The sequence below is a fragment of the Schistosoma haematobium genome, chromosome ZW (genome assembly GCF_000699445.3).
Source record: "Schistosoma haematobium chromosome ZW, whole genome shotgun sequence".
Classification (NCBI taxonomy): Eukaryota; Metazoa; Platyhelminthes; class Trematoda; order Strigeidida; family Schistosomatidae; genus Schistosoma; species Schistosoma haematobium.
The window spans coordinates 14,327,580-14,341,458 of NC_067195.1; the positions used below are offsets into that span (position 1 = coordinate 14,327,580).

Here is a 13,879-nt window from a genome sequence, read left to right on the forward strand (position 1 = left end):
TATAATCCGCTAACCATTGTATTGTCATCGAAATTGCTTACAACACTGTCGGACGTCCAAGTCATGGTAACTAATGGGTGGATTGTCAACACTCATCCTAATTAATCATTTTATAAAACGACCTCAGGACAGTTAGCCTTTGTCGTCTTGCTAAAAATTGTTAACACCGATTAGAAAGGAAGAGAATGTCGGAAGAAAAGCGTCTATTGATAAACTGGCGATTAGTTTTATTAGTAATAGCCACTTAGAACCTTTAATGTTGATTTTTGTAGGGTGAAATTCTGTTTTATATATATATATATATATATATATATATATATATATATATATATATATATATATAGCTGGTTAGATAGAGCAAGTTTTCAAAGATATAAACTTCCACATAATCCGCACACTGACTATATTTAAAAGTGATGTAGTTTTTTGGCAGGGGGAAAGGGAAACTCACTGAAATTTTAAACAATTTGAACATTATAAAAGTCGGTCTGCAGACAACAACTAGGAGTTATAAAAGACACAGCACACGGGATTGTGATTCGTGTCAAAGTTATTGATTTAATTGAAAAAAGCGCTGTGCATTAATGCTTCTAAAAATGGTTTTCAGATACAATCATTAAAGAAATAAAAGTTCCAATGTGAATATGCGTGTGATTAGAATAAAAAACAATCGTGCAACTTTTAGATTTTGTTAGAAAGTATAGATGAGCGTTTATTTTTCATGAAAGATATGTTAATTTTCCTGAAGTCTCTTTCTTAAATTACTGCGAACCTTCAGCTTTTTTCATGATGGTGGTCCATTTATGTAAAATAATCGTGTTAAAGTACTAACACTACTTGTCATTTGTTTCATATTATCCGTCTCAATGTGACCTGTATTCGATCGATATTGATAGGCTACTACACGGGCAACTACTGTGAGAAGAGACATAATATCTGAATGATTCGCACTTTTCATATCGGATTCAAGTGCATTACATAGTTCTTGAATAAACCAACTGCCTGAAGAGGAGTTACGCCAAGCAAAAAAACCTAAAATACCGAAACATAAAATTTGGGTTATTTTAATTATTTTGTTGGAAATTTGGTGAAAACTACTACGTTTTTTATAATTGAGTTAATATGTTTAGCTCATAGATACTATTTGAACACCTTTAAAAAAAACATGATAGGCTGATGTAAATATGATAATAATTGAAGGATTGATTAAATAAAAATTTACTAGCCCAGGACTTTCCAGTTTGGGAGCGAGCACATAAAGTACATGCAAATAACTTAAGCAATCGCTTGTAAGATTATAGGTGTACGTTGTTATGATGCGCATTCGCTTAAATGGTAAAACAACTTCATAGTATTCCATCGATCTCAAGTGATCTTTCAGTTATTTGTTGTTTGCTATCAAGCTACACAATATATTCATGGAACCTGCATTTATTTAATCTTTTGGACTTGAAATAAAAGTTTATATTACTAGTAGGAATAAAAAACTTCCCTACTCCCAGAAACATATTAAAGCGAAACAAAATATACCTCAATAATCATTTGAAGGTTAATGAATTAGAGCGACAACCAAAGAAAAAATTGCAACTTGTCCTTAATTAAAAGTTAAACAACCTTAGGGTTTTACTACTGAGGTATAGCTGAGGACTGGTAATCCAGGCAGGTGAGAAGTAACCGTCGAGATAAATAAGTCCTACTGGCGATACACCTTAATTATCATTTGAAGTGATAATAATAAACAACAAATAAACTAACAATACCGTTTGCCTATAACAATATAATGGGTCATTTTAATTAACACCTAAAGATGTTTATAAAAAAAAGTCAAGAGACGAAAATGGCTTGCTTTACTAACATAAAAAATAAATTTCTTAAAAAGCATTTAGTGAAGATAGATTATGGCTAGCAGTGGGATACAGTAGGCGCGTTTTGTCTTACATAGGACTCATTAGCTGAAGGCACCTCCATCCTTGTGTTGATTATCAAATTGTGACTCGAACACAGTAGTTTGCTACAAACCCTAACATATTATGAAATCAATTTGGGTATTCACTGACTTGTACATACTTGTTAAGAAAGTAAGTTATTCCAACAGGTTCCCAATACGTAGAAACATTTGGTAATTTATATGACTTAAAGAAATCATAACGAACAAATTTATGGAGACATACCTGGTACTGTGGAGTATGCAACTAGTATATCTGCTTCTATCGGCAACTTGTGCACAATTAAATCTTCACCTGCATCTGTTACCATAGTGGAAACACCTTTATCAAATGCAGCACCTCGACAAGCCTTCAAAAAATGATATGTAAATATTTCAAAATATCAAAACATTGATTTGAAATAGCTGAAACATTTTCTCTATTCTAACACATTATTACTCGGTGTATGTGACGAGATACGATGCTGTCCACCATGACGTTTCCTCTCGATTTAATAAATTCTTTCTAATAAGATATTTTACGGTAGCTAGTTAGATAAGCGCAAAACATATGCAGTAAAAGTTATAAGGGTAGTCGAGTTATTCGAATAACTTCTATAGCAACATATTAACACAATGATGGACGGATTTCAGGGCAAAATACGAATAATTAGTACTATTGCTTCGTCTGTACCGCAAGCATAGCCTTTAACTACAGAGAATTATTGTTTAGCAAAATTACCTTTTATATACACATTTAACTAAATAAAAACGGGAGAGTTAGTTGGACGATTCGGAAGGATTAGTTCAAAAATAGGACAAATTATTCAAGCCACATGGCAACATGAACCAAAATCCGTGGCAGAAACACGTTTACCACACTGTTCAATGGGTTGCAATTTTGAGCTTTACTATTTAGCCACTTATACTAATAATATCTATGAGGAACTGGAAGTATACTCTATCCATTTTCTCATATATGTGATGCTATCAAGTATGTGCAGAAAACCAGTCTGTAGATGAATTTATCTTGGTCTAATGATGATGAAGAGTCGATAAACCTTTAGTGTATTAATCTTTGTATCGGGAGAATTACACTGGTCCTTGTTCCTAAGGATAAGCAGTAAGACCATGAATAATACAGATAATGTCAACTTGTTGTTAAGTTCTTTTTTCTACCCAACAGTATAGGTTTACATAATGGATATGAATTCGGGCGGAAAAAATTATTGGAAAGGCGTTAGTTCACAGTATTCTTTCTATTACCTTCTGTTATTTGATATCACGTAGAATAGAATTGTAATGATAAACTATTTAACATTGGAATTGCAAATTTACTCAATAGAATTTAATCAACAATGAACAATATACAATATGATATTAATTACCCAACTAACAGTAGCAGTAAAAACATAGTATTCTGTTGAATGATCGAAGAATAGGTTTTAAAAAAAGTCAAGGGAAATAACTTTATTATTGAATTCGATGACCGCACTAACTTTACAACTAGTGCAAGTAATGTGATGATAAGTACTAATATGCAATATAATTAACGTTTAATGTACTTTAAATCTACTTAGTTTTTATTGAATACATTCATATGACTTATTCAATAGTATATAATTCATTCTATTTAAATGATCATTTTATAAGTTTATGATGTCTAATGTATAAAATAAAGCATTGTTGACTGATATTATGGGGTTTTGTGATTTACTAACTTGTTAACGGTAATGTGAAACATCAGCATATATATATATTCATTTGAGGTGTACTTAGTAAATAATTTGGATTATGATGGTTTGATGCTTTGAAGCTTCGGTCAGAAATGTAAAAGGAATAAACAGAAAGTATTAAGCATGCTGTATGTAACTATATTGATATTCTAAACTCATCAATAAAAGATTCTGTCATGCAATTAGTTCCCTTTATGAATTTAAATAAAGCTAGAACAAATACAGATACAGAATAATATGAATTCATTATATTTCGTGGTTTCTCATCAGCTGCTTACAGTCAAATATGTATTAGAATTTAACATGGAGGTAACAAATAGTATGAAACAATTGAAGTAATTGAATGTAAATAATTGGGATGACAAAGGTTATCAATAATAACTATATATATATATATTTATGCAAGAACAGGTCGGAGGTTATTTGGTATTAGAATCAAGGAAACATTAAGGATGGGTGCTATAATAGTTGAGTGGAGTTCAGAGACAGATAAGATAAATTGTATGGTAACTTTAGAGGTAATGAAGGATTCATGGAATTAAAAACTGATGAGATGGGTCACGTAATAATCGAGTAGAATTTGAAGGGTTCACATAATTTAAGAGGATCAAGTGAGGGGAAATGTGTGAATGAGAGGGTGGTTTAAGAATTCGGTAATGGGAGAGGAATATAACACAAACTAAATATTTTAAAAAATAAGTAAATAAAATAACACTAATAACCAAAAACAAAAAATAGGATTACCAGGGTAATAATAAGTTTATTACTGTCTTTTTGAATACATAAATCCGGTTTAAGTTTTTTTTGCCACGATCGCTTCAGCAAAACGGAGAGCAGCTGTAATTCTTTGTCTGCTAATAATTTTAAAAGCATGAAGAATGTCGGTGGTATGCCCGGTGTCAAGTAAATGTCGAGTTATTGCACTGTTGAGATCCCTAGTCCCTCGCAGCCTCAAATTCTTTGAAACAAGCTCAGAAATGCGAACATGTACCCCTCTCTCAGTTCTTCCAATGTATGTGCTTTGGCACGTACATGTGAACTGGTAAATGCAGTTGGAGCTACTGAGAAAAGAGGACTTGTCGATTTTAGTTTGTTTGAGTGAGCAGTTCGTTTCCCATACCGTCGTCAGTTTTGCTGCTGGGTAGGTCACTTTCAACGTGGAATTTATTCAATGACTAATTATTCCAGTAATTTCATCTCCTTTGAAGCGTAAGTATAAAGAGCAAGTTTTCTTTTCCACCGTATCATGCTTTAACCGAGGGTTGGTAATTGCATATTTATGGATGAATTTCGCCGGATATGTATTTTCACGTAGGTAATTAGTGATTAGAGCGATTTCTTCTTGCAGGCAGATTTTACGTGCGCGAAATATAATGAATTCCTATTATTCTGCATCAATATTTGTTCTGGTTTTATTTAAAAGATTCTGTGTTTGTGAAGTGCAAACAAAGGAATGCAAATAACGTATTGAAATAGGATAAATTTAGGATAAAACACTTCGAACATTAGCACAATAAAAAAGATGTAGGCTAATATGAGGAAAATCAAAAATGGCAACAATGATACAGCAGTAAATTGATCAGTAGAAAAAGAACAGTTAGAAATCTGAATGCAAAATCATAAAATCACAGAATGATAAAGATATTTATAACAACAGTGGATGCATTTGTGGAAATGACATTGACTTTGAATTATTTAACGTATAGTTGTAGAAGTTACTTCCTCAATTTCGAAACCGAACTATGATGACCCGTTAACAATGTATTTCTTAGAAGACTAATTCTCTTAGCATCGCTATGAATTCACTTAGGAATATTTAGATGCTACAATACCAGTTGTGTTAAGAAAACGCGTATTGTTAGTAATTAATGAAATTCACAAGTTAGCGATGAGGAAGTATATTGGGGAGTAAGGCAGTAACGAGAAGGAAGACATGTATGAATGTGTTATAGCCCAAAGCCGCCAATCAGAAGCAGAGAATTATCGATCGGACCAAGGATGCGTAAAACACGTGCGAGCAGCCTAGAGTCCTGATTGGTCCTTCTTTCCGCCTAGCCCAGCCAGTTAAGTAAAGAACACCAGTCTCAGCCTCTGCAATATGAGTCCTTATATTTCAAACATACTGAGTTTATATACTAATCAAACAGACCACAACGTATCATAAGATAGAAAATAACATTTGTACAAAATTTGGCCAAATGTGGCTGTGAATGTGGGAGGTAGTAATTAATCGAGAAGGCATAATTTAAGAGTGGTAAAACGTATAATAATGGTTCATAGGTCAAAATAAAGTTTATAATAAGAGGAATATGAATAGTTTAGTTATTTAACAATTATACGATAAAAATATAGTTTAGTATTGCTCTATAAAAGGATCCCAAAGTTACCATTCATTGTTTATCGGGATCTAACAGAATGTGTGTGTTTTTATTGAGTGAAAATCAAGGCAGTTCCTAATACTTTGATTTTTATTAAAGATCCCAACCGGTTACATCTTAATAAACACGTGGTTCACATTATTTTTGACTTATCTGATCATTCTTCCTTTTTGACTATTTCTAAGTCGAATAATAAGCTAAGTTTTTACTTGATCTTCATAGTATGCACATTAACGTATGAAGGTGAACAACTTTATCGACTGACTTACAAATCAATTTAATTCATTAATAAAATACAAACCCGTGCATTAGGTATTGAACCTAAATTTTATTATGAATTCTAGAGTCGCTTAAGCTTACGAAGGTATAATTGAGTTAGAATTTATAAACACATAGCCAGACATATGAACCAGTGAACTGGAGCTGCATAAACAGGTTGTGGAAATAATTTAAACTGAATGGATATAGAATCTATCCGGTGAATATGAGACGACTGAATATTAAAGTCTTGGAGAAACATGGAGAAAATTCATGAAATGCTGAGGATTGTTTGTAAAGATAATTTACTGTAAAAAGTTTTCAATCGGTCCAAGGTTTTCAGAAAGGGCTATAGAGACCAAAAGGCTAGGTGTATTGTTGAGCTTCTGTGTTGATGGAAAAATTTAACTTGTGTGGTCTCTTGTTACTCCCGACAGTCTATTTCACTATACGAGTGACTTCTGGTGAATTGAGTTTAGAGGAAATGCCAAAGCATACGATCACGGTTAAATAGGAGACTGTGAAGCAGTTATAGGACTTGAGGTTAGAAGACTTTGTGGATTGTTTAGAGCAATGATAACGGTAAAAGGGACAAGTGCATTGAGGAAGACAGGGAACACTTTGAAGAGGATCCGATTGGTCTACTCTACACTTCGTAAAACGAAGTTTTATGACCTCATTTTGAGTATATACTGAACAGACTATACGTGTCAAAGTATCAAATATATTGAGAGGAAAGAAGGAGCTACAAACTCAATGACAACGGAAACTCGAGGAAAGGAAACACTGCAGTTAATCATACACTTTCAATCCAACTAACCTGGAAAAAGAATAACTTCGGTTTTGCAATCAAGGAAGGACACCGATCACCACGAAAAAAAGCCATAATATAACTTGTTAGGACTTCACCATCATTTGCATATACTATATTATTGTCTCCATGTGATAACATGACAAAAATAAAACTATCATATGATGAATGATCTGTTTGAGAGGCTGAAACGAATGAAATAAGAGAGATAACAGTATGAAGAAGGACAAGGTTGTATTTTTAACAAGTTGCGTAAAAATCTCTTCATAAAACAATTAGGGACATTATCAAACATATCACAAGACAATTTTGACTGAATAAAAGCAAAAAGGAAATTGTCGAATAGGTGAGAAGATTGGCTCGGTCTAGATCATGTAGTTTCAGATTTCACGGTGAATTCCTAGCCTTCCGATGACTGAGTTGACAATCTCTAGGCGGGCAGTCGACAGTGAGTACTGCTGAGAAGTTTCATACTAGGAAGAAACAGGTGGTTGATAAACCCTAGCGATTAATGGTATCCAACTGAGACAAGTATGAATGACTCCGAAAAAAAACAACTTCTCGCAAGTAAAAATCAACTATTTTACGAAAATACAAAATCTCACAGGTAGTTGTATGGTATATTTGCATGCCACACAGTTGGAGATTTTAAGACCCTAACAATGGAATAAATAATCTATGGTCCTTAATAGAATCTACAAAGTAAATTCTTTTGTTTAATACTGAAAAGGTAAATACGCAAACATATGGTCTTTGATAAATTTAAGCCAGTATAACAAATAACTGACATATAAAAGCTTTTATGAGAAGAGTTTATAAAATAGCAAACGAAATTCATGGTATATAAATTCTAAGCTATTGTTATTAAATGAAATACATTGGAAAAGAATACACTAAGAATAGAAAGTTCATTGTTTAAATTGAAATAAAAATTGACTAGATAAACAACGGTGTATGCTTAAATTTCATACGCTGAAATAATTCCGAGAAAATAGTTACAAATATTATGATTATTATTGTTATCAATAATTCGTCAAATTTTCTTTTCATATAATAAACTATTTCTGTATATGGTATTATGTAGAAACTATTGGAAACGATTGATGCATAAACATGAATTTACCACTTGGTATAGCATAGGATACTTTGTTAACTCTTATTATAATTACGAGTAAACTAATTTGATGTAGGAAATCGAGTGGAAATTTTCTACGTAAACTTAATAAGTAAGAGAGTTTAAAGAAGTCCTTCACGCATATTTGTCAAGCAGACACCAATGTCTTGCAAGATAGTATTCAGGTGACCCTATTCAACTGGTGTAAAAGATAAATCGTTTCAACTAATATAATTGTGTCTACTGCCTTAGCTTTAGTGAAATGCTAAAACAACATATCCATTAATATTAGGAAGGGATAAAGTTTAAAATCATGTCTTAATCAACTGCGATATCTGTTTAGTGAAACATTGGTTTTTATTTCAGTATGACACTCGTCATTTACCTTGTGTCGTGCGTTTCTCAATATTACTTGCCACCCATTACATCTTGTTTTAAATATTAATTTTTATGGTCATATCAGTTGACATTGTATTAATTCACAAAACATAAATAACTGTTTTCATTTTTCTTGCTATCGTTGTATTTCATTACATTTCCTGTAATACTATATGAGGTTACAAATCTTTCTCATTTAGTTGTCTAATTAACTTAAATTACCTGACTAACAAAAATTCCAGCTGCGATTGGACATGCGTTACAAATAATAGTAATTACTGAAAACGAATTACAACCTACAGTATATTTTATCATGGAACAATAAGCAACAAATATAGTTAGCATTTTTTTTAGTTTTAAATGATTCACTAAATACATCAAATAAACATTGGTTGCATGTAATCAAACTAACTAGTTTTATAATCCAAAATTTAGTCATCTGCGAAAATTTTTTTGATAATGTTATCAAACTATACAAAATCAGTTGTTTGAAATACTGAAATATTTGATGGACATATTGATAAGTGATATATGTTCAGTATATGATTCAGTAAATAAATAGACTCTGGCACTATAAGTACAACAACATTATACGAATCAAACATAATAGAGTGAACTTGATCATGAAGCTGTGTTGATAAGTCACCTCTCTGTTAGTGAAGAAATGTGAACGTTTTTCAATAATAACACAATAAAAAAGTAGAACTCCAAAAGTGTATCCATAAAGAAGAATGTACAATGTATTTTTTAAAATAAATACCGGTGTTTCAAGAAAATTTAGATTTCCTATTCCAACACATATTATTTATAGTCAACCTAATCAATTATTAATTGTATAAAAAAACAACTAGATATTTATTTGATAAATTGACAATATAATTGAGACTAGAAACTACCAAAAAATAAGTTAGAAAACCTCCAGGTACATTTCCTTCGAGATAGGAAGTATTAATGCTGTAAAACTAAGAGCAACAAGACGTTGGAAACTAAGTGACACTCCCCAGTATTCACAAGACTAAATAACAGGCCGTTAGTGGTAACCTTAAATGATCCGTAAAATCGAAAACAGTATTTTTTAAAAACAATTTTCTTAAACCTAACGATAATTAAATAGTAATAAAGACAATTACTGATGAAATTGGTAAAGATTTATACGGTAACGGATATATGGAAACGTGTCGCTTTCAGACTGCAACAACAATTGGCATAAAATAAACAATCGATCCGAACTAACTTGGAGACGAACTGTTTCAAGTTTGAATATTGAGAGAATAATATGTACAGAAATAAAATTTCGATAAACAAAATCGACCATAAATAAATCATCCCCGATGAACATTTTAACGCTCACCTTCCAGAAGAGTCTGATGAAGTACGCTTTTTGTAATGTTGAGGATGCGCGTTACTTTATAATTTAAGCTCTTGAAAACTCTCTCAACACGATCAGCATCAACATCTGTACCATCACGTCTTGATTGATTAGTTGAAGGGTGAAAATCTCGTTGATTGATAAGAATACATTCACCACGATAAAATTTCCCAGAACGATTGGGGCTAACTATTGGATAACTGAGATATGGGTTGTGCAGATCTGCCATGGACACAGATAAATAGCCATCTTTACTAGCCATTTGTCCTCGCTCTTGTTTTGGTCTGCGTTCAAAATAGAGTACATTCTTAACACTTTTACAGGCAATAAAAAAGACAGGAATACTTTCAATATTTTATCCTGAAATGAACAACTGCACACAAACTTATAAAATTTCCTTTTATCAATTCAGCAGTTTACAGGATATTATTTATTTGAACATATAAATACTGGTACAAGGGGGCACCAGATACATATGTGCCACATAAGCCTCATTTGTGTGAGGGCTGTGATACCGCCCGGGTGCCCAGACAGAAGTAGGATATAATTTAAAATAATGAAACAAAAGACATTTTGAAGCTAAACTAATAAGTCTAAGTCTGTACTTAGCATGACTCACTTAATAATGCTTAGTAATTAAATTACACCATGAAAAAATATATTGGTTTGAAAAACTTAATCTTTGATACTTTATAAAGTCATAAACAAGAGGGAATAATTACAAACCAGACGCATTAGATGATCCTTTGAAAATAATAAGCACCTTATGAGTTCGGCCACTCCAAAGCACAATAATATAAAGAATATTTTAGCATTCGGTATGGATTTACGGAGATCGTTTGCATTTCATTGAAATCATGAACCAATCTAAGTTAGACCAATATTGAGAACCTGGAAGCTATTGACGGCCGTTTTGTTTCCATGCTAACAATTATTATGTACTCACTAGAGACTAGCTTCCTGAGGAAGTTTCCAGATTTCTAATGAGAGCCTGTAATCCCTGTGGGGTGTGAGGTAGTCACCTACCAAAGACAATGGTAGAAAAGCGAGCGCAATGTCGTGGACTGACCGAACTCAGGCATTAACACTGTTAGACTTATAAACTGTTTGGTTTCGAGCCAGTAATCTAGAGATTGAGCGTCTGCTCGCAAGACTGAGGGTTCTGATTTCGACTCCAGGATCCGTGATCGTGAATGCACACTGCTGAGGAGTCCTATAGTAGTGCAGAACACCTGTCCAGTGCTTTCAGGTTTAAGTGGTCTAACTTAGATCGATTTATGATTTAAAGGGTATTATAGTGTTTAGAATATGAAAACCTCTGAACAGTGTGGACCAATAAGCTATAAATTATTAAAAAGCACGCAAGATCTTGTGTCTTAACAGACAACAAAATGATAGCCATGAACACCAAATCAATTGGATTGGAATTCGATCTCGTTGAAACTGAGACTAAATGTGTACTAAAAACTCTTTAATCAAATTTTAGAAAGCTTTTTTAAACATCAGTTAGATTATTATCGCTTTGGCCACATATATGGATTCTATAAACGAAATTTTAAGTCACAAAAATGCGCTGAGGTGGTAGTGATGTACCAAGAAAAAATTTGGCGAAGAAATATTTTCTATCGAAGATTTGTTAATCCTGAAACTTTCAGTTCAGCTTTTAATTCATACAGATGATTGCCTATACAAGATGCAAAATTTTCTTGACTAATTGAACTGTGGAAACAAAAGGTGAAGTTTGAGCTAAAATATTTATCCTGACTAAGTTCTGCTAACACAAAACGAAACCATTCGGATATTAAAGTTAAGTAAACTATACTGTTCTTCCAATTATCCCATGAATTATTATAGTTACTTTCTTGAAGTTTGGTACTAATTCTTCAAATTAAATTGACGCGTCCGACAGGTGCCTGGATGTGTCCCCGAAGAGTGCGGAGAGTTGGTTCTCCCTCTTGAAATGTTAATATGTACACGAGTTAAGGGGTTTCAAGAAATTAAAATTGCCACCCGCGAAAATACCTGCCAATCTTCATGCAACTAATATATGTATGACTGTGAAGAGTAAAGAGAAATGTAGAGACAAGTGTCAGAGATACTAAAGAATACATGAATAAAAGGACAGAAAAAGTGGTTTACTTAACATTTATTTAAGGATTTATTTGACCATCTTGACAGTAAAGATTAAAAAAACGACACATTAGAAAGCAATTTATAAAAAGTAATTGCGAAGCGTTCGTATGTACAATCTTTTATTGTTAACTGATATAACATTAAATACAAATCCAGTTACTAGGATTTGTAGTGAAACTATAATTTATGGGCAACCTTTGAGTGGTGATAAATCGACCTGGTTGTACTGAAACATTGTAAAACAATAAGATAGCCGTTTGTTCCAAAAAACCAATCGACAAATGCGAGAAAGTAAGTAACTGTAGACAAACACTGATCGAAGAGTAACAAACACTCATAACCTCTAAAAACTATTAATTGGTTGACAATAGTATTTAAAGTGGAAAAACGTGACTCACACTGTTGTCACCAAACGAACTCCGTCAACAATCTCACCCATCGTAACACAAAATTCAATTACGTGCAATAATGCTCAACATCAATTATTTTTCAATATATATTGCACATAATAAGTTGAGAATAGAAATTTAACAGCGTGTATATGTCCAGTTTGACAGGTTTTTGTGACCTTTATTTTAAATGTGAACCTCATTTCTTCCGGCCATATGTCCGGAAAATAAATTATTTAGTAGGAATCAGTATGTCACGAGTTCCGGGATTTTCATGCTGTATTCTCTCGTTTCAGACTATTTGTTACAAAGTAAAAGATGAAGTCAATGTAACTTGAGATCATTCTAAATAATCTATGTTCAGAATTCGGATGACCTCTCACTTTACTGCAAGAAATAATGAGGAGATATAACTTCTTGAGTCAAATTTCTTGGGAAATTTTGGGGAAATCCCCAAAGTCTGTGTTGTGCAGTTTCCCGGATAAACGTTTCATTATCAGACAATGATTCGTCGGCTTAAAACCATCTTTTGTACTGCCCAAAATTTCGATCCATGCTTTTTTTCAGTTGGACTACAGTTAATTGTTTCTCTTAGACTAATAATCAAGAGCTTAATAAAAGTGCTAAAAGATGGGCTAAAGCCAATAGAGAATTAATGTTGATTGGTTGTCTCAAATCAACTTTTTACAGAAGGTTGAGGAAGTTAAGAGATGAGTTTGATAAAAAGAATCAGTTAGCAACCACTGACCGCCGTAGCTTCAGAGCAATGTATCAGTATTGTCCCACAATCGGCCGCTACCTCATGTAGTTATGTCCAGTGTACAATCAGTACAGTCGGCGGCCTAGTCAAGGATTCTTTATTAATAAATTATAGATAATGCAACTTCCGAAATGTCTCCACCTGTTCATCTACCAATCAAACAACAGCTAGACAGAGTTGTAGTTGAAATGATGAGAGGTGACATTAATGTAAAGAAAGCAAACGGAATTCTGAACCATTTCCAAGCGTACATTCCAGAATTCCCTTAGTCAGTAAGAAGTGCACTACGTCGCTGCTATAACGTGGAAGCGAAGTTTCTGAAAACAAGAGTCTACTATCACATTGGATTGAAAATAAGCTTGCTGTGGGTTTTAGAAGTTTGGCTACGCCAAATTATTTTCACCGAAATGAATCTCCAACGTAACTACGACGACCAAATATTAGCATTCCGGTCATTACAGTTCTCAAACGAACGTTAATCACGGGTGACAAACGTCGGAATGCCTGGAAAGCGCGACAAGGAGGCCAAGGAAAGCCTGATGTTGGGCCAAGAAGACAATCAGATGCACCTTTCGATGTACGACAAGTCACTTTAGATACACTTTCATGTCATGGCCCTAATGTTAGTT

The 13,879-nt window shown here is 33.1% G+C and overlaps 1 protein-coding gene across 1 annotated transcript; it reads right to left on the minus strand.

Moving 5' to 3' along the window:
* Positions 1–343: 343 nt before the first annotated feature.
* Positions 344–12,669, minus strand: CASP3 (Caspase-3). The gene is made up of 5 exons (XM_051210481.1): positions 12,500–12,669; positions 9,951–10,252; positions 7,117–7,292; positions 2,172–2,295; positions 344–1,032 (listed from the first exon to the last, which is right to left on the minus strand). Exons 1-5 carry the CDS (start codon positions 12,538–12,540, stop codon positions 785–787), a joined length of 891 nt encoding a protein of 296 aa, XP_051070475.1. The 5' UTR covers positions 12,541–12,669; the 3' UTR covers positions 344–784.
* Positions 12,670–13,879: the final 1,210 nt, after the last annotated feature.

Excerpts from the sequence above, each read along its gene's own strand:
- CASP3 (XM_051210481.1), bottom strand. The coding sequence starts at position 12,540 with ATGGGTGAGATTGTTGACGGAGTTCGTTTGGTGACAACAGT. Across the intron at positions 7,293-9,950 it reads TCATCAGACTCTTCTGGAAG|CCTCTCAAACAGATCATTCA; the intron begins GTGAGCGTTAAA and ends CATTCGTTTCAG. Across the intron at positions 1,033-2,171 it reads TGCATACTCCACAGTACCAG|GTTTTTTTGCTTGGCGTAAC; the intron begins GTATGTCTCCAT and ends TCGGTATTTTAG.